At 39.4% G+C, this 27,822-nt stretch overlaps 2 protein-coding genes across 3 annotated transcripts in view; one reads left to right on the forward strand and one right to left on the reverse strand.

Moving 5' to 3' along the window:
• cnksr1 (connector enhancer of kinase suppressor of Ras 1) lies at window positions 1–27,589 on the reverse strand. Of its 2 annotated transcripts, none has more exons than XM_030759146.1 (21): window positions 27,353–27,589; window positions 26,345–26,502; window positions 23,589–23,791; window positions 23,283–23,367; window positions 16,021–16,062; window positions 15,727–15,846; window positions 13,593–13,652; window positions 10,392–10,460; window positions 10,129–10,254; window positions 8,463–8,578; window positions 6,509–6,627; window positions 6,157–6,281; window positions 6,016–6,049; window positions 5,000–5,175; window positions 4,670–4,743; window positions 4,340–4,411; window positions 2,783–2,853; window positions 2,408–2,469; window positions 2,212–2,299; window positions 1,805–1,989; window positions 1–868 (listed from the first exon to the last, which is right to left on the reverse strand). In XM_030759146.1, exons 1-21 carry the CDS (start codon window positions 27,402–27,404, stop codon window positions 440–442), a joined length of 2,466 nt encoding a protein of 821 aa, XP_030615006.1. In that variant the 5' UTR covers window positions 27,405–27,589; the 3' UTR covers window positions 1–439. The 2 variants fall into 2 exon arrangements, with proteins under 2 accessions (XP_030615006.1, XP_030615005.1); XM_030759145.1 differs by having other exon boundaries at window positions 6,157–6,284.
• rps6ka1 (ribosomal protein S6 kinase a, polypeptide 1) overlaps window positions 27,403–27,822 on the forward strand; it is a 51,582-nt gene continuing 51,162 nt past the window's right edge. The window contains exon 1 of the mRNA XM_030759152.1: window positions 27,403–27,549. Within this exon, the coding sequence (XP_030615012.1) occupies window positions 27,403–27,549 (147 nt within the window). The remainder of the gene's footprint in view (window positions 27,550–27,822) is intronic.

The raw sequence follows: 27,822 nt of genomic DNA on the forward strand, positions 1-27,822 counted from the left end.
TTATTCACATGGACCTTTATTAAGGTAATGTCAATAAACAAATACATAGAGTATTTATAATAAAACTGTATTTACATATCACATTGCAAAAGGTTACTTACATCACAAGATTTTTGTTTTTTAACCACAGAAGAAAATTTTAAAATTCTATAAATACATATCAAACTGAGACTGTGACACTTGGCAATTTCATGTTCTCCTTGCTGTTGTAAACTTGTCATATATCTAAATTTGTTTCTATAGAAAAATACAAACATGTACTCACACATTTCACTGACATTCTTGATTGGATTTTTGATTTTGTGGCCCTTTTCCCTATTCCTAATGGAAAAACCTCTGTGCTGTCTCACACTGTTGCATGAAGAAACTCTTTCATTTGTCTATTAAATGTTATTAAACAGAGCGACTCTGAACTGGTGAGATTTTTTTCAGTGTGGTCTTAAATGAAGAAGTAGTTCTCTGCAGAGTCTCCACTTTGCGCCATTTCACTGAGCTGTCTGTTTATTGAATCTTGCAGCGATCCAAGAGAGAATTCTAATACTGGGCTTGGAGACGCTTGTGGGATCTCCAAAAGAACATCAGATGGCTGTGCATCGACTAACTGCTCCCCATCGCTAAGACTTAGTCTGTATGCGCCTTCTGTCTCTGCGGTGGCTGTTTCCTTGGCAACAGTTTCTAAGGCAACCTCCTCAGTAGGTGTGTCCTGCACAGGCGCCTGATCCCCTGCTTTGGAGGCCTTGAGTGCGGCCAGTTTCTCAATTTCTTGGATAAGTTCCTCATTGTTCTCCTTCCACTGACGGTATTTTGAAGCTGTCAGATCAGAGTCATCCAGGATCCTGTTGATCTGCTGCAACTCCGCTTCTTTGGCCTGAAGAAGAAAAACAAATCCAGCGACCATCAGATATACTCAAATATTACTCTCTCACCATCTGAATACGGCAGCCTTTCTGAGCAAGACAGTTACTTGATTAACACACACGAGTGATCATTACGAAGGCACATCATCTTTGAAGAATTTTCTGAAGTCAGTAGTCATGATCTTTATCCCTCAAACCCTGATTCATGCCTCAATCATGCAAGTTGATTCATATGTTATTGGCCTAAGAATTAGCCCCTGCATCTTCTGACGTATTTTGCCAGATCGGGACACATATTTGATGACATCTGTGAGACTATGATTATTATTCCTTATATCGAGGCACTTATCATTCTCTCACTGATAAATTCAAAAACTGCAGTGTAAAAGATAGCTGAGCACGCACAGGAGGAATCAACTGTATTGATCAGGCCAATCACAATAGTTGCAGGCTGCATTGATGAGATGCATATTTACATTTCCAGGGAGGTGCATGTCAGGTTATGGAGTAGAGTTTCAGAGGGGTTTGCAGTTACAATGTGCCGATTTATACTTTACACAGAAGTATAAATCCCCTGTAATACTGTGGACCTGAGTAAGAGCAGTATTGAGTGAGGTGTTTGTGTGAGATCTTCTCATTTCACAGCATGTGAGGCATTTAGGGAACATCTGAAATATATGTGCCATTCAACACCACCAAGTAAATTTCAAGCTGTGGGAAACACTGCAGTGTAGTTTTAAATAAGAATGGTTCTACCCATGTCATCTCTGTTCCCTGTGGCCACAGTGAGCTACTAATAACAGCCAAGTTTTTAATTTAATCACATAGCTCCTGCCAGCACAACTTTGGTTCATTGAGTTGCTTGGTTAATTCACCAACCTAATGCTTTACTGCATGGTTTATGCAGGTGTGAGAAAAAGTAAGACCGGATAAAACATTTTTCTCACCTTTAGAGTGCTTTGCAGAGCTCGGAGTGTGAGTGCCTTTTCATTGATGATGGGATTCTTGTTGCGCCGAATAAATGACTTCCTAAAGTGGTCCTGCGTAAGGGGCTGCTCGTGACCAATCAAAGAAACACCTCCTTCCTTTAAGTTGTTTAACATCCTGCCCATCTCATCTACTTGAGCAGGTTCTAAGCAAAATGAAGAAACAGCAAATTTAAGATTGAAGTACAAAACAGGGCAGTGTGGCTCTGTTGACAAAAACAACACAATTAATCTTAGTTGTTCTCTCACAGAATATTAAAACATCTCTCAATGATTAAAGGAATCATTATGCAGTGATTAAAGAAATTTAATCACACAATGATTAAAGAAATTTTCTCTCTGAGAAACCAAGAGAACACAACAAATACCTGTTCCTTTGCTGCCCTCTATTGCCGATTTTGATAACGGCACCCTGTTCTTAGCCTTGGGGAGAGGCATAGTGTTGGACTGTACCTTCTGAGACACATAAAAAAAAAAAAGAAATATGACATGAATGTAATCTGGACGTGTATGTGTGTGTGTTAATGATTACTTATGCATGTTTAACTGTCTAACTCTACTAACCTTGTTTTTCCTGCGAGATGAAGGAGATGATTCACTCTCCGATTCAGTTTCACTGTAACACTCTATTTAAAAATGAACGCAGCTGTTAATGTAATGTCATTACCTCAAATGTGAAGCACCATTATTATCATTTGTAAATGGGCATAGCTACAGTAATTAACAATAATGCTCTGTGTTACTAGATGATTATGAGACTACAAGTTGGTAAAATGCTATGATTTGTTTTGTTTTTTCGTGGTGAAAATACCATTAGTTTGTTCAATCAGGACACATTAAATATGTGAAAAAAAAAAAAAACATTAACTGGATATTATGCACATATAATTTACTGATTCAGAGTAAACATGTAAAATGGTAAGATAAATGTTTCTACACCTTCCTCACTGTCTGGGCCTTTGTGGGACTTCTTGTGCTTCTGTATAGCAATGATCAAACAATTTATCCACCTGAAGAAAAAAAAGATGAGCTATGTCAGCCATATTTATATACACTCACTAAACACTTTAGGCACACCTGTCCAACTGCTTGTTAATGCAAATATCTAATTTGTCAGTGACACAGCAAAAACTCAATGCATTTAGGCATGTCCAAGTATAGGAATGAGGAGGAAAAGTATTTAAGTGACTCTGAACTTAAATACTTTCATGGTTGTTGATGCCAAAAGCGCTAGTCTGGTCTCTGGGTGAAAATGCCTTGCTGATGCCAGAGGTCAGAGGTGAATGGCTAGACTGCTTTGAGCTGATAGAATGACAACAGTAACTCAAATAAACACTGGTTACAACCAAGGTATGGAGCATTTCTGAATACACAACACGCCAAACCTTGACGAAGTGGGCCACAGCAGCAAAAGACCACACCAGGCGCCACTCGTGTTAGCTAAGAACTGAGACTACGACTCACACAGGTTCACCAAAATTGCGCACTAGAAGTTGGAAAAATGGTGCCTGGTCTGATGAGTCTCAGTTTGTGCTGCAACAGTGGCAGTGGCGCAGTGCTTGGGCAAGACACTTAAACCACATTGCCTAACTGTAGCGCTGGTCTCTGGCTGTATGGCTGCAGATGCTCGTCTCTGGATGAGTGATCTGGAACGATCATTTCGTTGTGTGCCTTGTGTGCACAGTGACAATGAGTTGAATCGAACATTTGGTAGGGTGAGGATTTGATGTAAATAACATGAAAGCATGGAACCATCCAATCTTGTTGTGTTGGTGGTTGAATAGTGTGGGGGATATTTTGTATTATGAGCACTGTTTGAACACCACAGCCTACCTGAGTATTGTTGCTAGCCATGTCCATCCCTTTATGACCACAGTTCACCCATCATCTGATGGCTGCATCCAGCATGTCTCAAAGCTCAAATCATCTTAAACAGTTTCTCTGAACATGACAGTGAGTTCACTGTACTCAAATGGCCTCCACAGTCACCAGTTCACAATCTAATAGAGCACCGTTGGGATGTGATAGAATGGGAGATTTGCTTCATGGATGTGCAGCTGACAAATCTGTAGCAGCTGTGTGATGTTATCGTATTAATATTATATTATCACATTAATATGCACCAAAAAAATGTTTTCAGCACCTTGTTGAATCTATCCCAGAGGAATCAAGGCAGTTCTGAAAGCTATAGGAGGTCTAACCATTTATTAGCGAGATGTACCTAATAAAGTGTCTAGCGAGAGTATGTATGTTCACATCCGTAAGCACAACAAATAATTATGTTCTGCAAAAGGAGCCAGAAACATGCAGCCTGCAGGGGGCAGTAAACACTACCACCTGTTACTGCTGGCTTTAATGCCTCTAATCTACAGTGTTAAATTAATGAATGACTTAATTATGTTGGAGCTGGTGCACTACGCCAACTCTAACATAATGGACAGATATTATAATGCCATTATACAGTATGAATTATTCATTGTACATCATCTAACTTACTTGCTCATGTCAGTGACATTATCTGCAGCGAAGATGAAGCTCTGAAACTTCTGGTGGCACATTTGGAATACGCTGGCAGGGAGAAAACAGAGGGTCACAAACATGAAGACTTAAACATGCAGAAACACACATTCACTTGTTTTCTCTTCTCTAAGTAGCAATGAGACTGTTTTACACTTTTTCAAACAAAAATCACAGTTTCCTGCATAAGGCGAAGACAGATCTTCCACTGTGCGCAGGCACAATAAAGTTTCTGTTTTAAACCGAGAGTCTAAAATGGCTTTTCTGTTATGGCACCACAATGTGATTAATCACTGGGTTCACTCGTACTTTTTTCTCTTGTGCTCTCCGGCGCTCTCTATGCCATAGCTGGATATATTGAGCAGACCCTCTGCCTTCTCCTCCTGTAGAAAAAAACAAAAACAAAATACAATTTGAGAAAATTAGACATACTGACAATTAGATGAATGCAAAATATTTTAATAGTTTAATACTCCATCATATAGTCCATGTGCCTTAGACAGAAACAAAACACTAAACAGTCACATATGAAAATACTTATGGTGTTTATTGGGATACATTAAAATGCCAAACCAACAGCAGAGGCTGTTTATTTATTTTCCTTTTCTTTTTTCTTTTTTTTTCTTTTTTTTAACTCACCTGTTGGCTCTTGTACCAGTAAAGGTGAGGCCCCTTGAGCACAAACCAGAAACGTTGCCACTTCTGCGCAATGAAGACACTGCTCTCCTTTCTTTTCTTCCAAAGCCAGCCGTCACAGTCGGGGTGACTCAAATCACGGCAGGACACACGACGCCGACTCAAAGCCGTCGTCATTCCTGAGAGAAAAAAAGGGAAAAGAAGGATCACAATGAGCGAACTGGATTTCTGGGGAATCCTTTAATTTGAGGCTTTATTTCACTATTACACCCTTTTGATCAAACTATTCCTGAAACTGTAAAAGCACAGGAAGTGGTGCTGGTGTTACTAGACCAAAACATTAAATACATTGTTGTCTTATGTATATTAAAATAGTGCAAAAACAGCACCCTATCACTGAATTCATTTAATTCTCTACTGCTACATTAATGCAACAGCAACCAAACTCTCTTTATCACAGTGCATTACACTTTTGATCGCTATATCACACGGTTGAGTTGACTCAGTATCATCTACAAAGCTTCCAGTGACCTCACATCTCTTCTCACATTTGAAACTATGTTACACAATCCACTTACTCCTCAACCTTACATACTGTACCCATCCTGTTTTCCACTAACCTTTGTGGGACTAGTTTTAGATACTCTTCAGCTTTTAAGTAGAATAAATTTCCCTCAGTCAGGATTTTATTACTTAATTTGAAACATCATTGTATGGTGTATTGTATCTGTTTGGGCATATTCTTTTTTCTTTTGCAAAGTTTTTTTTTTTCCCACAATCATTATAAATGAGTCTTAGTTTAAGAACAGCTTGTCTTTTTTATGAACATTTTATATTCTTAATAAAATAATAGGCATTCCTACTTAAGCATTTGCTCTGCTCCAGGTCTTGCAACACACATAAGCCAAATCCCAAATTTGCTTAAGATTTACTTTGGGGCTGGTTTTGATGCTACAAAGACTCTCAGGTACACACCAGAGAGTCTGTTTAGTTTACTCCTGTGATAAAGAAAATCGTACCTTTTGTGGAGCTCTTCTTACCCTCCTTGTTCCCCTGAAAACATAACCAGGCAGAGATCAGTCAGTGTTTAAAACAGTTTAATTCAATCCCCATCAGCTGCCTGGATTCTAACAAACACGACCTTCTCCATTTCCCCTCACCGTCTGTCCCACCATGTCAGGGCAGGAACTGATGCTAGCTCTTTCCTGTTTGTTTCTTAGAGGTGAGGGCGACCGGTCTCTTTCGAAATTCAGGGAAAGCCTTGAACCATGCAAACTGCTGGACCCTGCTGGGAAACAAAATGAAGTTTAGAAATAAACCTGCAGCTTTGCGCCTGAATTACATTGTAGTTTCTGTGCAGAAGGTCAAATGACGGTGAAATTATTGCAGTAACACGTTATGATAATACACACTGTGTGCTATAGTCAACAGTTTCCATTGCTTCTGAAAAGGAAAACAAACACAGATCCTGGCGATTATATGGAAAGATGATGTCTTGCAAATGTCTCTTACTTGGTCCCAAAAGCGCCCCCTGTTGGCTTAGATTTGAAGTAGTCTCTGGTTCAGAAGGTATCTCGGATTCCTCCTGTCCCATGGGCTGCTGTTGTATCTCTGGCCTCTGAACAGCTCGCCTATAACAACATATGAATATCAAAGTATTTGGTTTCCTCTAAGACAACATCTGATATTAGAGAATTAGAAGTCCAGATGCATGCGGTTTACAGAAAACAAAGAATGAGCAAACACACAGAATGTTCACTGGTCACTGTTCTTATTGTACTTTATAGTCACAGTTGTCATATTGTACAGATATGAAGTGAAACCTCAAACTAAAAACACTAACAAAACATTACAAAACTACAAGTTCTTAAAGAGACTCACTTAAAGAGATGAAATATGACTTTATTTGCCAGTTTCTCCCTTTTTTTCTTAGAGTGTAGCAGTTGTGTATCAGAATGTGTCAGAATTATTTACAACCACAAGGCACCATCACCGCCCACTCCATCCATTTGCTAGAGTCCGCCTGCTCTTCATCAGCTCTCGCTGTCCCTCTTTGCCTCTTCATCACTCTTTTTCCTCCCTTCTACGATTTTTCTTGCTTGCGTCTTTCCAAACCTCCTTCCGTCTATTCATCTTTCTCCTCATCTCTTTCTTTTTACTCATTTCCAGTCAGTCGTGGGCTGCGAGGGTGCACAGTGGAATTTGTGGTATTTGCAGTGTGACCTCATCAAAAACCTACCAGGTGCTGACAGATGAACAAGGTCAGAAGGGTTTCAGTAATGTTCAGCTCTACTCAGCCTGTGTAACTTAGCGAGCCAAAGCAGTATCCAACCTGTTCTTACCGCATTCTGCATGCATGTACGCAAACAAATTCAGAAACTAATAAAAATAATGACAACTTTTTTTTTGAGAAAATAGTATGGAAAAACCATTTGTAGGATGCGTTAGCTGTATGCACAAAATGCAAACTTTTTGCCATAAGTACAACACAAAAATCAGGTCCCAGGTAACTGTTTAACATATACTGGAAAATACTGAAGTAAGGCTCTCAGGCAATCTGTATTCCTTAAATAATTACTCTCAACTTTGCTCAGTATCAGTGCTGAACAAAACCTAATTCTTGACATTATTTACTCTGCTATCCTCTTTCATGTTTGACTTGGCCTAGATGTGAGGATCAGGGTGTAGTTCTGTCTGATATCAGGCTGCTTTTGTGTATTTTGTTGTAGGAAGGAACTGGCTTGCATGTGTCAGACGCATGTGTCAAATAATCATTTTATTTATTTGTTTTAATTTGACACAGAGTCGTTCCCAGGCCAGCCGAGAGATATAATCTCTCCAGCATGTCCTGGGTCTGCCCTCAGACCTCTTCCTGGTAGGACAAACGTGAGGTCTGATCCCAGGAGGGTAAGACAACATCCTACCTATCATCCTATCAGAAATCTTTTTTTTTGTACCTCCACTGTTATAAACCTGCTGGTGTGAGCACAGCATCAGAGGACGGGAGGCACTGCTGTGTGTGCGTGCATTTTTGTGTGGCAGAGATAATTAATAACAACACAAACAGTTCAGTGGTAGTAAAAACTCATAATTCATAACCATATTTTGGGAGTAAAGAAATGCTGGCAAGAAAAAAAAAAAGAACCACCCTTCTGGGAGGCATTGCTGCCTTGCTGACTAATGTTACAGCATTTTTTTTTGTAAGTGATTCCTCTTCAAAGTTTACTAAAGGGGCAAATGCATCTGTTCTAAATATGGGGGGACGGTGGTTTATATTTCAGGTGGGATTCCCCATGCATTCCCCTGAAATCTACACCCATCATCTGTGATATTATTCTAACTCTAAATGGAGCTTGGATTTCTTCTTAATGTTTTTTAGATGCTAGCCTCTAGTTTTTAGTAGTCAGCTAAATTAAACACAAAGAGCAGCTATTAAAAGTTCTAGCTTATTAATGTAAACACTCACCTAAAAGAGAAGGACCTGACAGATGCTGCCACTCTATTAAATATGGAGTGCCGTGGATTGTCCTCCTCGTCCTTTTCGTCTTCCTCCTCTGACTTTTCTCCTGTGTTGTCTTCTTTCTGAAAACAGATCAGTGCGTGAGTGTGCATGTCGAACTGTCTGTTTGCAGGTTATTTTGGAATTAGGGGTCAGCAGAGGGTTAAGAAGCTGGATGTCACCGTAGATTGTAATTGCAACCCTCTCCTTGGCTCCTCCATCCGCGTGCTCTGTAGCTTAGCAGATGAGATGACAACACAAACACACTGCATGCACACAATGCTACACACACATCCTGTAAAGCGCTTGTAAAAAGCAAAGCATCTTTTGAGGACAATATGTAGTTTATACACTCAGCTGATTCAAACCTTCTACTGTTTTTCTCACCCTATGCCGCCAGCTAGATCTGAGATTAGCATGGTAATGGTCACAAGGGGGTGTGAAATGCTCAGTGCGTGCATGTGGGTATGTCTGTGCGCGCGCATGTGTGTGTGTGTGTGTGAGTGTGTGCATGTTTATATCAAGTGCAGTAATTTGGGCTGTTGTTCAAAGACAAACACCAGTTGGCATAGTGACTATTGAGTGTGTGCAAGTGTTTATGGAAACAGATCCCAAATGAGGTTAAACGGAAATCAAGGAGGGGATTCTCATGAAAGAATCCCCTGACATAAAACAATCTGGTTTCTAAGAGAGGATTTGACGCTTGACTCTAACCCATGAATGTAATTATCCTAAACTGAACTTGAACAGTAGACATTTAAAAGCAGAATATTGTTGGCTTTGAGGTTCCTTCTATTAGCTTCACAAATGATTAAAAATATCAACATGAACAAGAGAAGAAAAATGCAATTTCTTAAAAGTGCTCTACTCCCTGGGAGGTTCTACAATGAGTAATTTCAAATAATGGCATTCAGTGATTACATACTCATCCTTTTCTACTCTTCTGAGATCACAAACATGTTACGATCATTTGTTTGTAAAAAGCAAAATAGCTTGCATATGGACAAGATTCAATCCAAAAAGGGAAGACTTCATATTATGTCTGTAGCATATCTACAGTAATTTTCAAGGCTTCCGTTTTGAGGCTACGTGAGGTCAATTAAGTCGGGAGATTATCTGAGGTTGAGTTTTCTCACATTTGGCACACAAAGGGAGATAGCTCACATCAGACACATTCTCACTAGTGCAAATACTCTGTCTCACTTAGGTGAGGCTAGTTAGTGCCTGGGTAGAGTGTATAAGAGACAGGACACGGTGACACCCACTGGCTGTGCAGTCACAGGACAATTACCTTCTCTATTCTCACAGAGGCTCAGTCAGAAATCACACAGATTTCACACAAACTGAGTTGCACATTTGTGTTCTCAGATACAACTCCTGCAGGTAATGTCAAGGGCTGCAGTGTGAGTGTGAAAGAAGTGGAAGTGCTACTCAAAGGCAAAAATGAACGTGTCATCAGCATCATTATCCAATGAAGACTATATATCCAAACCAAATTTTCTGGAAAGTAGAAGTTCAAGCTTTGTATAACAAAAAAGTAAATATTAAAAAAAAAAATCCACTATTTTGAAGAAAGTTAATACAGTTTGCGGAGTGATGAAGTGAGTGGAGGAGGACTTTAACGAGCCCCGACCTGTGCAGAGGAGAGCTGGACTGAGTATTTGTGTCGCACTGATCCAGGGATCGTCTTCAAGATGAGAGTCACTCCACTGGGACTCTCACGCAGCTTCTTCACGAGGTTAGCTCTGCTCCAGCCCACCTGAGGTAGCGACACAGATGATTATTTCCATGTGAAGGTTATTGCACAAAACATTCAAAGCCTTTGCAAGAAGAGAACCACACATTTCTAGTGCAGAAAAGTAAGCTCTTAAGTGCTGCATGTACGGTATCACTCACCACTATCTGATCATTGACTTGAATCACTTCATCACCAGCCAAGATCTTTACGTAGGCATCAGTAGAAGGCTGCAACATGAGTGAAAATCAACACAAATAAGAAATCCTTTCATAGAAACCCAGTCAAATATATCAGTATGGACATTTATCAAAAATACTATAAGATAGTACAATACTACAAGATTTCTGAATAATCCAATGAGCTAAATGCTCATACCATCACATTTTTGCAAAAATCCAGCATTGATCACTATGACTGAATCAAATGATAAATATTAAATGTGACTGCAACTATATGATGGTAAATATGACACGAAATGGGACAAAAATGAAGCAAGGACTTTGCTAATCTATTGATAGTGAAGACTGATACTGTAATTATAAGCCAAGGCCCTGTCTGTGTAGGGCAGTGAATGGCTCCTTCCCATAGCCATGCAGTTTATCTGTATTTGTGGACAGTGGCCATTTCTCTTATTAACAGTCAGCCACAGTAATGTCACTAATAGCGGGGGAGCCTTTGTGGTTAACATCATGGAAAAATAGCATCTTCATCTTTCTGCCCCCCAGGAGAGCTACCCTCGCTCTCCTTTCACAAGCTCTTCTTATGTTCACTCATAAACACTCCCTCATGCATTTTATAAGCCCCGAATTCGAGGGATCTTTGGCTTTCTCAGAAATTCATGCATCTGCGCCGCATCCATTAGATGATTTTTATTTTTCTCAGAGAAGCTTTCATCCACATCAAAAGCCAAATCATTATACGCAAAGCTAATGAAATCCTCTTTTAATGTAATTCACCACATGCACTAGATTTCCCTGTTGTTCTGTCCAGTTTCATATTCAGCTACAGTGGGTATTTAATTAAATAAATGGCTGATGACAATTACATCTAATATACATAGAAAAATCTTGTGAGTCATAATGTGTTATAAACTTGTTTACATCCAATCTGCAGCCTTTTGAATAAGCAGCCTTGAGTAAATATTCAAAAATAAACAGTATGCAAGTATTTACAGGACGAAGACTGAGGTTTCAGTTTTAGCAACAGTCAAAGAAAGAAAATAAGCCAACAACTAAAAATAATCCCTCACACAAAGTACTCTGAATGGGATTTCTGCCCAGCAGACAAAAAAGTGTTTCCACAATAAATTGATGAAAAATTAAATTTGATACTTTATACAGATGAGAACCCTAGAGGAGGTGGCTGGGGAGAGGGAAGCCTGGGCTTCTCTGCTTAGGCTCCTGCCCCCGCAACCCGGCCCCGGATAAGCGGAAGACATGGATGGATGGATGGATGGATGGATGGACAGATGAGAGGTTTTAACAGATTCTACGTGCAATTTAAAAAAGTATGTTTTAGTGTCACATGAGAGTTGATGCATTTTTGAAAAACAGCTAGAAACGGTAAAGCCCATGGTGCTCGCTTTTTATTTTTGCTTTTCACGACTGAAAATGTACTTCCAGTTCCGTCTAGATAAGAAACTCAAACACACTTTTGCTATGTCTGTTCTAAGCAGAACAAAACCTTCTGATAGAAGAAGTGCAAATACCATACGTGTCAGCTCCTGCAAAAGACAGAGCTGAGTTACAAAGATACAGCCTAATGCATAGTTAACATGATGACCTTTTAGTAATAAATCATTTCTGCTTGATTTCCCTGCAGTTCTAGCCAGGTTAACAGTCACCTACACTATCTGAGGACATTTTAACAGAGCTGGCTGAGGAATACAGAGACTTTGCATGAGCTCTTGTAAAGAGACAAACTACTGAATGATCAACATATCTCTTCATTCAAGTGTTGTTCTGGCTCCGTTTAAACACGATATTGTGCAACCCCTCTTAAAAAAGAAGAATTTAGACCCATCTGTTTGCTGTAACTTTTGGCCCATTTCTAAGCTCCATTTTTTTTAAATCTAAAATCCTAAATAGAGTTTGATATTTATGAAAAAAATTAAGTCTGGTTTTAAGTCTCATCGTGGCACTGAAACTGCCCTTTTAAGAGTTCTTGATGAACTTCTTTTAGCTGTTGATTCAGGGAACTCTATTAGTACTTGTAGACTTAGCAGCAACAATGTGTGAGCATTAGAGGTATAACTCTGGATTGGTTTAAATCCTATTTGAGTGACGTTTCTCTGTAAAAACTGGTGAATTTTCTTCGCACTCTCCTGTGGTGTACCTCAAGGGCCTATTTTGAGCCCATTACTGTTTTCTTCATATATGCTATCCCTGGGGTAAGTTTAAAAAAAAATAACCTGTCCTTTTATTTATTTATTTATTTTGCTGATCACATCCAAATTTATTTTTCTATTAGATTTCATAGGAAATCTAATGCAGTTTATTGCGTTTTTTTTTTTTTTTTTTAAACAAACTGTCTTAATGACCTAAAGAATTATTTTGTTTGTTTGTTTATTTTTTGGACACAGCAGCTTTATTTGCAGTGTAGACAGACAGGAAACAGGAAGGATACGGGAAAGACACGCGAGCAAATCGGCGACAGGCCGGGACATGCTATATTTATTTTAATACTTATACATTATTTATTATGACAAGACTGGGTTATTGTAATTTTTTGTATGCAGGTTTATCACAGTCACCTCTTCACCGGCTTCAGCTGGTACAAAATGCTTTTAACTGGGGCGAGAAAACATGAACATGAACATTTTACCTTCACTTCACTGTGAATTTTAGGATTCATTTAAGTATTGATCACTTTTAAGATTCTTAATGGACTGGCACCATTAAAATTCATCTGATCTTATTTATGTTCAAACTGCTATCAGAGCACTGAGGTCTGCTAATCAGTTGATCCTTAATATTCCAAAATCTAGATGTAAAAATAGAGGTGAAAAAGCTTTTTCAGTTGTTGCCCTGAGTCTCTGGACTCCCTTCCCATTTCACCTTAGAACTGCTCAAACTGTTTCTATGTTTAAGTCTTTGATCAAGACTCATTTCTACTCTCGGGCCTTTAATTTGAGCTAAACCTTGATATCTTGTAATTTTTTTTGTTTTGTTTTTAGCTGCTTCTGAATCACTTTCACCAACTCTGGTTGTTTAAACTGTCCTACGGTATATAAATTTAACTTGACCTTGACATGTTGGTTTGAATTTCAGGATGAGCGGATTGGCTAAGAGTTCTGATAAGGCAATGATGGTGGTTTGTTGGCTGAGTCATCACTGAGAAATGGAAAATAAGTGCCTGACCTCAGCAGCAGTTCCGGTCACGTAGTGGTTACTGGAGTTGGTGGACGTTATCTCAATGCCCTGAAAGAAAGCAAAAAAGCAAAATGTTACATAAGCTTCAGAACAATAAATCAAGGAACTTTGCCAAACAGAATGTCAATTTTGCACATCACTGAGTCAAAATGATTCACCATAATGGACACATAAATTTGCTTTCTCGTTGCTGTTACTACCAGATTATGTAGCAATATTGGTGTCAGCCTCCAGATGTAATCACCTGTCATCCTGCTCTGACTGATCATTTTAATATAATGGGTGTAGGGAGAGGTAACTAATTGCATTCCAGAAAGGCCTGATCACATAATTATTACTTATCACTTCAGAAACAACAGAAACACAAATGGATTTAATCAATTTCCTCACTAAAAAGAAGGAAAGTTACTTAATCAAAAAGGAAAATGGACTGGTACTTACATCGTGCTTTTCTTATTAATTTGAGCAGTCAAAGAAATTTACTACAAGCCTCTTTCACCCATTCACATGCACATTCATACAAGCGCTTTGAACCTAACATTCATACACTCACACTCTGATGGATACATCGGGGGTAACTCAGGGTTCAGTATCTTGCCCAAGGATATATTGACATTCATGCTGGAGGAGCCAGGGATTAAACCACCAAGCTTCTGATTAGTAGATGACCTGCTCTACTTCCTGAGTCACAACTGCCCCATCATCAAATGAAATCATTAAATTTATAGATACATTTAATAATTAAACACACTGCTATTGTCAACACAAATACTCCAAGTGTGGAAAGCAGTAAATAAAGTACAACAAAGAAGAGACAACAGTAAAACACAGCAGTAATCATATGAACTTAAACATTGTAATGTTGTTTTTCCAGTGCTTATAAATGCTAATTAGGAGTTCTAAGTAAAGTAAATTTTATAGATATATATTTTATAAATAATAATGGCATATTTAGTTTCTTTTCCCTTAAGTCCAAAAAATACAACTCTACTTGTAATGCACACAAGAACCCGGACTGAATCACTGTTGTTAGTCATGTACTACAACTGCACCGCACACATTTTTGAAAAACAGTCCACACCTGAAATTCTTTCTTTCATCTTACTTTCATCACCGTATCTCCTTTGTGACAAACAGAAATGTGAATTTGAGAAAAAAACAAAGATAACAAAAGCTATTTTTCAATTTTGGACTCGTGCGTACATCTTGACTTGTGTGAGTATACGTCATGCTCGGTATACTAAATGTGCTTAGATCATAATTTTTTCCTGCCTTTCACTTCTCTTGCTTTCTCTTTCTAGATCCCATTACTCTTAATCTGTCAGTGAGCAGAAATCATTGCTGACGTGCGCCAATCAATTCATCTCTGCCAGCCGAGGACAGGCTTTGATGCTAGCTGTTACGCACAAATGACAGAAAAAAAGGAAATTTGGCAAACAGGCAGGAAAAATGCTCCATATGAATTAAAATTAAACTAAAAAGACACCAGATTACGTAAATAACAAACAAAGACGGGAGTAATAATTGTACTACTCAATGTGCTGACTTGAAGGCAGAAAGAGGAGAAGCAGCACAAAAAGAAGATCGTGAACAACTAAACCTAAGAAAGGGTTTCAGAAAAAGAACGTTGGTAAATCTAAAAGAAGCAGGTGCAAGGAAAACCTTGAGTTAGATGAAAGAAGTGATGATGATGATGATGATGATGATGATGATGATGGTGATGATGGAAACTACCAGACAATGATGAAGACAGGAAATGAATACTGGAAATAAAACAGTGAGAATAAAGTAAGACAAAAAAAAATGTGATTTTGAAGAAACTGGATAAATGAGGAAACGGGGAGAAATGAAAAATAGAAGACAAAGATGATCAGGAAAGCGAACAAGCAGAAGAAGGTTTAAACGACAAAGGGAATATAAATAACAGTGGTTTATAACTTCTCAAAACTGACTCCTTTTAGAACATTTACACAGAGATCACTGTTTTCCTTTCTGCGTCTTAGTAACTAAACTCAAAACACAATCTGCATGTAGAGCCCACTGAAAACAATAGAAGGAGATCTAAATTCAGTCAAGGTAAAAATGACAAAAGGTCCCATTTATAAGAGCAGGGTGGCTTTACCAGCTGATCACCAGGTGATATGGGTACCAGGTCGAGGCTCTCCAGCTGAGCAGTATGGGTGAGGAGTGCTTCAGGGCTGGAGTTCAGGATCTCATCACAAACCCCCACCAACTGACGGGACTGAAGAATGAAACACACTCTGATTTAATGGGGGATCAAATTGGCTTGAATGATATATAGCATGCTATATATATCTCATTTACTTCAGAGGAAAACAAAAGGTGAAACAAGGGAAATTACTCCAAGACACGCCAAAATAAACAAACATACTGTACAATTAAGCAAGAAACTTACAACAGAGATGATGTCCTTTTCTTTTTCATAGACAGTGTTATTCTGTTGGATGAATGAAACAAAATGACATGAGCAGAAGATTGACACTGCGGTGACCTATAAAGTACATGCTAATGTTATTGATTTCTGGAAATGGGACATTTTGACTCAGAACCCATGTCCCATTTCCTCTTCACAGCATGAGTCAGGAAGTGAAAGGCCTCGGGTTTCTAGAGGCAACAGAAGCATCACTGCAGATCATTAGTGCGTTTTACTGGCTTTCTACAATGAATAAATATATCTGCTCCTTATGTCAAATGCACACACAAGTACAGTGTGCTTCAGGTTGCTCCATAGACTGTGGGGTGATGCTTTTCATTCATCTATTCACCCATACTTGCAGGCTGTCTGGGCTGTGATTAGTGAACAGTCCACTGAACCATACGAGCCACAGCTGCCCAGCGGTGGTCCTACACTGGAGTTCACTTTTTTGGATCATGCTGATATTCAGTGCCCTTTTTATGCTATATATAATGAGTTCTTTCAATACAACTGAGATTTGAATAGTTTCAGAAGTCCAATACTTCTTGGGTGCAAATGCATGTTTTTTTTTTTTATGGCTTTTTCTACAGTGTAAAATCTGCAAATGGCACGCTTATGAAAAGAGATATTACTCAGCTCCAGTGATTTATTCGGTTCACGTCAGCAGATACATTTTGTGAACGGAAATTTTTTTTATTTCAAAGTAGCTCTGACCTATGTCGCTCTTTGTCTTTGCTGTTTCTTTTTTTTGGACCCAGTATAAATTTCTTGGTGTTATTACCCAGGAGTTGACACACCATACAGCGAATAATTTTATGCTAATTTGTATCCAGATTGGGCAACACATTGATTTGTTTGTAACTGGTGTAAACAGAGTATTGAGTAGTGTTTGCTTAGAAATGTCACGCAAGATTAGCACATATTTTAAGACAAATTTATCCTCTACACATAAAACATTACACATATTTTGTAATATGAGCAGCAAAAACAGCAAAAAAGCAACACGTGGTGTTTACTGTCCATTGTTTCCAACAAACCCACCATCTAAACATGCAGACATGCATGCACAGATAAATGCACAGTCAGTGTCACAGTTACTAGAACTCATATTATGATGGTAGTGCATTGCCAAATCTCTGGTTTCTGGGAGGAGGGTGTTAATAACACCTTCCTATAAGCCATCCTGTGAGGCAGCTGAATTGTCCTGGGAGCTGAAGAAAAGAGTAGAGGCTTTGAATGATGGAGGATGATGAGGGGTTGGAAGGGAAGAGGGCAGATGTTTACACAGCATATGTTATTCACTGAATTGACTAATGCCACACACTATTACTGCCCTGAGCTAATTTGCAATGGCCAGTGATGTGATGGTTACATAAAGGATTGCAAGGGGAAACTAATCCCCGTGAAATGTAGCGAGGGATCAACAGCAAACACGGTTGGATTTCTGGGCTAATTAAAGGCTGTGACACAAAGCTGCAGGAAGGGGTATGACATGATTACAGACCAGTTCAACTAGTCCGCTTGTGTTTGTGTTTTTTCTGCTGCTATTCCCCGCTAGTATTACTGCTTGAGAGTGGATAGAAACTGTTATTTATATAACACCAGAGCAAGTCCCTAAAGATTTAGATATCCAGATCTTGATCTTGATCCCTGCTAGAGCGAAGGAGTCAATACGCACTGCCTGTACACTTGGGTGCCTAAATGTACAGTAAGGTTGTTGGTTACTTAGAAAAGAAAAGGTGCATTAAAAAGAATGGCAACAAGCACCTTGACCTAAAACATGAAAGCTGCATCCTCTTTAAACATTACGATTACCATCAAAAAATAAAACATGATGGAAGCATTAGGAAAAAATTGATTCAGGGCTAATTTAAGCCGCTCAGAGAAGTTTTTCATATACCACAATACCACAAGAAAATTAAGACAATCACAAGAGACATCTACAGCCATGCTAACAAGCATGTGATGCTCCATGCAGAGGCATTTCACAAAGATCTTTATCCTACCATATTAACAATTACCTTCAAGTAAATAAACACAGCTGAGCGTTTCAGATATAACCTGCTTGCTCCCTTCTGACTGATGTCTCTAGTTTTGCACGTATGCTCGCAACATATATAAAATTTTACTGAATGTTATTAAAATCCATCCTGATTACAAACACAAACTCTCTGACTAAGTGACATTGATGAGTTATCGCGTTTACAAAGTTGAAACTAGGCCGCCCGCCCGCAGACAGTAAAAATGTATGATGCGTGGTTGTTTGGAGAGGCCACGTGTTTTAGTTTTTTTTGTTGTTGTTGTTGTTGTGAGTACTTGCATACATTGTATATCATATCCCGGGTTTTGTGGTCTGTTTGTTGCATTTTTAATAGAGGCAGCTTTCAGGTCCTGTCTTACAGTCTGCTTGATTTTTTCCTATTTTTTAAGGACGTGACTTTCAGACACTGTTCATCTGCTGTGGAGAGTTTTTCAGGCCTGCCTTGTCCTCCGCTTGTCCGGTTTCCTCACATTTTTTAAGGGCACACGGCACACCATGTTGAGATATGCCAGGTATTCAGCTGGGAATCACCTTGGTGGTGCAAAAATACAATTTTATGCCTGCCAGACTATGTTATCCTTGGCATTTTTCACAGATTCAATAACATATAACATTGCATTCCACCTCTCATTCAAATACAAGCACATCTGGCTCAGAAGTAACTCTATGAAGGCCAAATTACCAAACTCACTACGTTGAGATGGTACAAACCAGTAGATGATAGAACAGTGGCTGCATCCATCTTTTATTCACTATCATTCAATTTGGCTTAAAATTCAAGAACTCGGTTACAGTTGGCTCAAATCAGTGCCGTAAATATCAACAGTAGCTGAGGTTTTAAGTTGGTGCCCCCTCTTACCACACATTAACAGTTCTGCATTTGTTTCTCTAGTAACACCTGTTCCTGTAAATAATCTCGCATTGCTTTTTATAAATATGGTTAAAAACAAAACAAAACAGCCAAGCCCACACCTCTGCTTTCTGTTGTATCTGGAGTCATGCCACAGGTTATTTCCCTTCAGCAACACTGTTCTGCATTCTTTTTTAGCTCTGCCAGAAAAGGAAATGACACATGTCTGAGGTGGGTGACAGATACAGTTAGCTGCACCTTGAAACTCAATGGGTGTGATAGGAAAGCAGAGAGCACAAGCTAACAGTTCTCACTGTGGTATTACAGTGAAAATAAATAAATTCTGGATACCAGAATTGAATGTATGTGTGTGTTTGTGTGTGTGCGCTTAGGGAAACAATGAATCACCCCTTTCTAAGTTTAATAAAATGAGCACTGAAATAATCAATAGCATTACATATATGTATCTATACAAAGCATATGAAAATATGTCTGTGGTAGAGACGTGAAAAGGAAAGCAGAAGAAAAGAGGCAACAAGATGAGAGAGAAGGGAGAGGAAACGTTTAGTTCGGAACATCGTCATTAATAAAAGCAGAACAAGACGTCCATAAAACTGAAACACTGAAATTGATGCCGGTCTCTAAACTGAAAGCTTGCCAGCAAAACATTCACGCTCACTAACTTACTTTTAAACGTTTCTGGGCTTTTTGAGCCACATCTGCACAAGTTCATTCCACAAACAGATTCACAAGTCTGACCTCTAACATCACTGTAACTATAATAGTTACAGATTAGCCACAGTTCCAATATAGACGTCAATAAATGGTGGCCAATCCCAATTAGGAAGAACTGCAAACTTTGAAAAAAAGAGAGAGAGATCTTCCTTCTTTTCAACTTTTATGAATGAAAACAGTGATTTGTAGTGCTGCCAAAAAATGTGGAAATTGTTTATTTGTGCTGTGCTGCAATACTGTGCTTTGTGTTGTGGTGCCTTGAGTTGTGGATCATGGTGTGTGGCTCAATCAGGTGCTGAGCTAACTTTGGAGCAACATCCTGTGCCTTAAAGCTATTTGCACCATAGTTGTCTAGGAAACAATGACAGGCTTTTATGTGGGTGCAACATTCAGAAAAAAAGAAGAAGACCAGAGGAATGGGCGCAGCCATGCTTGGGCACACATACAACAAAAGGCTAAAACTAACACAGAAACTGCAAATGAAATGACAATAATGCACATATGCAGTATATGCACGCTCAAATATGGACTGTCAATTGCAGGCATAAATATAGAAATCTGCTTATTGTGTACCAAATTTCACATTAAAAGTCTTGTCTACTGAAGCTCTCTTCAGACAGATGTCTGCTGTCTCAGAGTGTATGTTTACATACTTGGACTACCTCTGTTAACCACCAGGTCACAAGCTTGCTATAAAAAGACTGGAAGACATAACTATATTAGATTGCTTTTTCTCCTATTGCGCTTAGTACCTTTTTTTCCAGCCCCTCTTGCTCATGTTCTTTTCCATGCCCTTTACCATTTGGTCCGCTTTGGATTTTTCTCTTTTTTTTTAACCCTATAACTTATGTAATTTATAGTTTGACAGCTCTCATGCATGATGACTTTTCCATCCTCTTGCTGTAACTTAGCCCCTTCAGTGAGCAATACAAATGTCGCATTGCTAATTTTAATGACAGAGTAGTTGTTTACTGTATTTAGTTTTATATTATCATCTATTTTCCTTAAAACATAAGCGCCAAATAAGCAAAGCTGTTTATCCGAGAAGTGCATGGTTCGTCAAGTAGGCGTTAAACATTAAAACCTCTTGGAATAACACTTTCACCTTGATGTTCTTATGTCAAAGGCACTATTAAAAATTTTACTTTTTTTTTTGCAGAAGAAAAAAGAATCCCAATTAAACTCACATACCTCACTTTAATGAATGTTCCCAATTCATTGCCGCTAATTCCAAGCTCTCTTTCCCTTCTCTCTCTTTGTGCTTGGCTGCTTCAAAGCAAACTGAGCCTGTGCTACTGTGAAAATCAGACTTGACAACTTCAGTGCAGGATCCCAACAACACCAGCTGACTGCTGACCCCGATCACCCTCAGGGTGAGAGAAAAGAAACTCATACACACACACACACACACACACACACAAACACTCAAACAGACACAGGCAAAGAGTGTGTGAAGGATGTGATGTGGCTTCTTTGAAAATGCTTCTTTAGAAGAAAGACGTCACAATTAAACTGTGGCCGCCTGAAAGGACAGTCAATGCCAAGGGGGCGATGTATGATACCAGCGTCACTTAGCCTGAAGCAAGATCCTTGGACATGCTAGTCTGCATGGATGCTACGCTGCTAATGTGACTGCAGTGGTACAGGAGCACACACGCACACACACACACACACACACACACACACACACAAGCCTATGCAAGGTGACTCAGCTGTACAGTACATGTTACGAGCAAGTGTGACTCAACATGAAGACAGTTAGGCAGATGAAGCCTTTCTATTTTCTTTTGTCAGGTGTAATGACCATTCAGCAGCTCATATCTGACCTTTCAGCTGATCTGCCCAGGGTTTTAAGTAATAAATAAGTCTGTCAAAACATGATATTCAGGATTTACACAGTATATTGAGTTGACGTTTGAGAAGAGGAACCTGAAAAGTTAGTCATCCTGTTTTCTGGTTAACGCATAAGCCCACCAATCACTTATTTACAAGTTCCTGAACCTACCTCATGAAATACTCTCAGCTAGCAGCTTGATATAAAATAACTTCTAGCTTTGAAACACCTGCATACAAAGTTCAAAAACAGGAACTGAGCAAACAAAAGCCCATTGACAGCTAACAGTGATCAACCTCTTAGCGCGACCGGCAACAAAAGGGGTAAAAGATTTTTAACTTGCTGATCACTCACTTGGCACTCTGCTTCTATGAACACTAAGAAGTGAATGAAAACAACAGGGGACCAGGCAGACACTGATTCACCTCATAAGGGCAAAAACATCCGTTCAGAGTCAACAATTTAAATCAATCTTAAATCCATGTTTCCTTCCTTTCCTTCTGCCCAATGAAGCCCATTAAAGTAATGTCCTGTTTTCTGTACCTCAGTACAGCCATCACAAATTTTGTGTCACATATAAATATCCTGTAGGACTGATTTTTAACTTCAGCAGCAGAAAATACATTCTTGATCTCTTTAAGCATTAAAGCAAAATCCAAAATTAGCAAAAAAAAAAAAAAAAAAAAAAGGGATTACCAAGTGGAGATTTATCCAGGTAAAGAGATGAGAACTGTACCTGTCGTGATGGGCAGGTGTCCAGCAGCTTTAAATAAACCTCTCTAAATACAGAGAGCCCTCTTTCAGCCACAGCTTCTCTCTACTGCTTACTGTGTCTGTACCTCTCTGTAATTACCTCCCATTCTCATGCTATCTGCGGAGCCCCATTTTCTTTTTGTCCTCTTCTCTTCTTAACTTCTGTCAGGCTATTTATCTCTAATGTCACCACAGTGCCGAGTTAATCTCTCTCTCTCTCTCTCTCTCTCTCTCTCTCTCTGCCTGTTGCTCTTTGCTGTGCGTTCATCAATACACACTCCCTCAGGAGTCAAAAGTCATTTAACAGTGGTGGTGCAATCCCTCTCTCAGTCTCCACCTCCTTTCTCTCCTGTACCCTTTGCTTCCCACTCAGTCCTTCCCTCCCTCCCTTTCGCCCTTCCTCCCACAGGCACAACAACATATCCAGGCCTGTCTTCCCTGCTACCTGTGAGCACATTTCACCCACCTTACATTTATCCTATTATAAATATCTCTTCTCCCCGCCATTTCTTTCACAGTACCCTGCTGAGGTAAACAGAGACCAAACCAAGTCTTTGATTTTAGCAGTCTTTTTAACCTAAGCTTCTTCAAGTTACCGCTGCCTCCAAATATGCCAGGAATGTAAAGATAAAAATTGCATTACTCAAGCCAACCTGAGAAACAAGGAGTATGTTTGTGCTTCTGGTTTTGTTGTTGTATTTCAGGGACAGATTTAAAAAAGAAACAGCACAACAGGTTGTAGTTCCTCTACTGTGCATGACAGTGCCATTGGAAACATTGTTTAGTAGTGTTTGGTTCCTCTTAAAACTAAACATCGTGTGTACTCACAAGCATGTGTGCTGTGAAGTGTTTTACATGAGCACATGAATTCTATTTTCTGTTTCTGCTGTTGCTGTAAGAGCAGACATCTGATAAAAATAGAAACTGTCTTTTTTTTTTTTCTTTTTTTGCTGTATTAATGCAATTGTAGGCCACAGAAAAGCTTGTGCTAAGACTTTTATGCAAATATTTAGAAAGAATGGGCCTACCTTGTGCACAATGTCTCCCAGCTCTTTGCAGTAACTGAATATGTTCTTGGTGGTGGTGTATGTGGCCAGCTGGGAAAACTGATATCTAGAAATTAAACGATTATAATTTAAATAGGATAGAGAATGAGAGGAAAGACATCACAACCAGCAATATTTTCAAAAAAGCAGCAAAAAAGCTCAAAACAGAAACATGTTTCAGACACAGCAGACATTCCTTCAATTACAATAACTTCAAAATAAAAAAATAAATCATTAGAGGATCAGATACCGCATATAAAAATATTAGATCACTCCCTCTTTACAAACCTGTTGAGCAAAGAAAAGAGGCCTTTGGCTGACGTGATGAGTTCCACTAGAAGATGCAGAACCCCAGGAGTCAGCTTGAAAGTGCTCCGTCCATCGTAGTTGTTGAGGCGCCAGCGGCTCTGGATGCCCATCTGTAGGCCGTGAGCAACAGCGCGGAGCTTCTCTGTCAGACCACGCAGGTTCTCACCACCTATACCATAAGTCTGGACACAGAAAAAAACATGCAGCCAACTATCTGAGGACCTTTTTCATTTTGAAAATACTTTGTTACAATTAATAACTTTGGATTTTTAATCCACAACATCCCTTCTTTGTCCCTTTACAGTGAACACAATATAGAGCCTAATACACATTTGATATAGTATTCGCAACATGTCCCTTTGACTCTGCGCTGGAACCTACTGTGTGTAGCACATCAACCCCCGACTTTCTCTTCATTTCCTGTCACTTCTATTCTGTGTACTTTTGAACAAAGCCGTAAAAAATGCACCCAAAATCCTTAGAACACAATCCGCAGCATGTCATTTCAATATAGCTGTGGGGGGGGAGACTTCAGAGAATTCATTAAACAGACTTTTTTCCTCGTATTGTAGCATGAATGCTCAGCAAAGCCTGTGAAAACTGCACAAAATACAGCAGTTCTTGTTGATGGAAAAATTTGTGTTGCCTCCTATTTCAGTTTAAGATGTGTAAAAAGTGATCACATAAATTACTGCTGGTTAACATTTACTACCAGCAGGACCGAGCTGGACCTCTCAGGTCATCAGGTGCATAGCTTTTCACTATTCCAAGAATTAGATCCAAGTGTGCTGGGGGTGCTTTCAGTTACTGTGATCCTGCTCACCTGACCTGAGGTCAATTCCAACCGTGTCTACATTCAAAGACAAACTCACAGGCTTACACTTCATAACTGTGCACGTGTTTGTGTGTATGTTAACTTGTGTTGTATTTCTCTGTATAGTTTTGTTGTTGTTGTCGTTGCATTTATTGCCTAAAGCCAAGAGTGGGCAATTCATTTTTCCAAGGGGCCAGGTGGGAACTGGGAATGTTGCAGAGTTCTACTCAGTATTAATTATCTCTTTATAAGCTGACTGGTGCCCAGTTCACCTAGATGAAAACATTTATGACACAGAATATATGGATAAATTCTGTAATCTTATATCATGGTATTGGTAATGTGCTATACAACTACAACTGAGGAAAAAAGCATAATGCAATGGCTGTTTTTGGCTATTCTAGCAACTGTCTGAGAGACTATAAAGAATTATAATGGCAAATTAAAAAATTTCCATTAAACACTTGTTTTTCATAACTGCCCACATGGACCTAATCCACCCAGAGCAATTAAAAAGAAACATGTCTTCTTATATATAGTCTATCCCACAACTCGTCGTTACATAAATGATAAATCGTTGCAGTATAACACAATACAAATGAAAGGAAACAAAAAGCTAATAGATTAAACTGTAACAAGGAGTACACTAAAACCAAGTTCTCTTCCATATATTTGTCATCACAGTTTCCTGCCCAGCAGCATGAAACGTGACTCTTGAAAACCACTGAAGGAGGAGCATGCAAATGTCGTGACCCACTCATCAGTGGTGAAGAGCTTTTTACCGGTCAGGCTTTGTTGGTACACAACCAGCCGGAACACCAAATCTGTCAACAAGTGGCCATGAATTTTTCATGGCCTTTTCAACACTGCTGTTGGTAATGATCTAACCGGGTGCGTAAATGTGTTTGGTCTACTCCATGTGAGCATCTGATGGGTGTTTTTATGAATGAGCGCAGTGTTAGTGCTTCACGGAGCATCAAGTCACAGCAAGGAGCAAGGAGAGGAAGTGAGCACATGCATTCACATATTCACTATAATCGAGGTAAAAGCTTTTACTAAGGCTTCACACTCTCATTCATGCAGACTTTGGGTTTAAACTGTTAATGTTGTAAAGACTAATCAGTATTAGTTATTTCTGCAGTTTCAACAACAAGCAGTTTAAGCAGCCTGAGTGTGTTTACAGGCTCTTACGCCACAAGAGCTGGAATCCTGCCTGGTACTGTCCTCCTCAATTAGTCCTTTAAAAGAAACAAAGGCCATTCTGGAGACACCCCCACTCACCACACACACACAATAATATAAGTCTCCTAAGACTCCCTCTCAATACTGGCCAAGGAGTGAAAATAATTAGGCAGCAGAAAAAAATGGGAGAGAGATTCAAAGGGAATGCATAAGTGTTTGTTTTTGTTTTTTTGATTTTTTTTAGTTAACTGCAAACTTTCCCAAAAATTTGCATATACGTTCTTAGGTCCCAGCTTTTAAATCTGCTTTGGCAGCAGCTGATGCATGTCTAGTCCTTTCATGCTGGCTAGAAAACCAAAGTTAGTATTCTACTATGATATGCCAGATGAGGGGGAACTTTGCTGTGAACCTGAGAGAGAAATCAAGATCTCAAACTTGCTTCATGTCGAGTGTTTTAAGTGAAGCGGGTTGTGTATTCTGGCTGGTGTTGCAAAAGCACAAGAAACAGTCAACAGCTGCTCATTCCACTGTGCAAACAAAAGGAAGGTCTAAAAACACTGCAGTGATGCAAAACTATATGTCTGTGCTGTAGTATTAGAACATATACACCACAAAACATGATAAGAAGAGGACGATTCCGTTACTATCCACAGCACAGCAGCATCACGACCTGCCTGAGATCCACTGAACATTGCTGTGGATGTGTATCATAATTATGTGACTCTCCTTGCTCACTCACCAGACAGCACAGTTTTTCCACAGCCTCCAGTATGATCTCCTGGTGTCCAATCTTATGGACTCCCAACTGCTCCAGGTCCTGAGAAGTCAATTGGAGCAGGTCCACACCTGCTAAATGCCACTCTGCAACCGGATACTGATGCAGGGGGGCATCCAAACCTTGCCGAAGGGCACAAAAAAACAACAGGCTTTAGCCACACACAGGGCATAAGTATGAATGGAAAAAGTCCACATAGTCATAAAGTCCCATGCATGTGCAGGCTTGAAAAATAACCTCTTCTTCTCCGCCACATGTTGAGCAATTCAGTTTGAAAAAGTAAAGACGTGACTGTAAAAGTTTATTAATACCTTAAGGATATGGTGGTAGCAATATAATACCAGTATTATGTGTATTAACTGTAAACTATGATTTATGACCCAAACCACATCATTTAAAAGCACATATCAAGAACACTATATTTAAAGCATAGAAATCATTGACAATTATAAAATATAATCATAATATATCAGCATTATATAAGAATACTCTTATACAGTGGAACTCCTGCTTTCAAACTACTACTAAAGTGAAAATATCTAAACCAAAATGTACTTTATGTGTCAGCGTAAAAGTATCTAATATACAGAGTGACCCCTTGTCAATTGTAATCAATAAAAACTGTAACATTTCTATAATCAATAAGTAGGATACCATAAATGTGAAATATTATAGTTAATCAGAATCCCTCAAAACTACACCACCAGTATAACATATTTTAACATGTCGGCTTAAGTGACCATTTGGTAAGACAAAATATAAATGAACGTAACTACTACTTCAGCTGTTGACACTGATCAGAGCTCCGCTGCAGTGGCTTCTCTCTCAGCACGGGCCATTTCCTCATTCCACCTCCACCTTTCACCTCCAGGAGGATTTGTGTGGCGTTTCTATTTCTGACTTTACCGTGTGAGCCAAAGTACCTGTGAAGTGATCAAGGTGTTAGAGAAGAAAAAGCAGTATGTGCCTCACCTTGGAGCCACTTGCTGACACTCTCCTCGCTCCACGACGTTATAGGCTCCATGCTCGGAGTCCTGTTGCAGTCGCTCTTTCAGTTCCCAGCGGTCCTGGCCGATTTCTACCTCTCCGGGGTGCTGGAAGAAGAAAAAGTTGATCCTGATTTGGAATCGGACGACGACGACCAATTGTACTGCTTCTCTCAGTTAAAGGTAAAAGTCTCCCATCTGCTGGCAGCCAATAACGCGGAACTGTCAGGCTCCACCAGGAGTGAGACCCCTCCCTCCTATCTCCCACCCCTTCCCTACCTGAAGGAATCGTGTAATTACTGCTGCTTTAAGACTTCATAACTTCCCCTGTACTTTTGCTTTCATGCACAGCGCGCGTCGTCGCGCGGCGAAAAGTGCACGGTTTGTGCCGCAGTGTGGAAGTATGTGTCGAACAGCAGCAACAACACTAACACCTGCCCTTTGAAACATAGTAAT

This window comes from Archocentrus centrarchus, chromosome 22 (genome assembly GCF_007364275.1).
Source record: "Archocentrus centrarchus isolate MPI-CPG fArcCen1 chromosome 22, fArcCen1, whole genome shotgun sequence".
Lineage (NCBI taxonomy): Eukaryota > Metazoa > Chordata > Actinopteri > Cichliformes > Cichlidae > Archocentrus > Archocentrus centrarchus.

Bases quoted from the DNA above. Each gene is read 5' to 3' on its own strand.
- cnksr1 (XM_030759145.1), bottom strand. From the start codon at position 27,404: ATGGAGCCTATAACGTCGTGGAGCGAGGAGAGTGTCAGCAAGTGGCTC. The intron at 2,300-2,407 runs GTTAGTAGAGTT...TATGTGTCTCAG, and splicing joins CATCTCGCAGGAAAAACAAG to AAGGTACAGTCCAACACTAT. The intron at 869-1,804 runs GTGAGAAAAATG...TTTCTTCTTCAG, and splicing joins CTCTGCAAAGCACTCTAAAG to GCCAAAGAAGCGGAGTTGCA.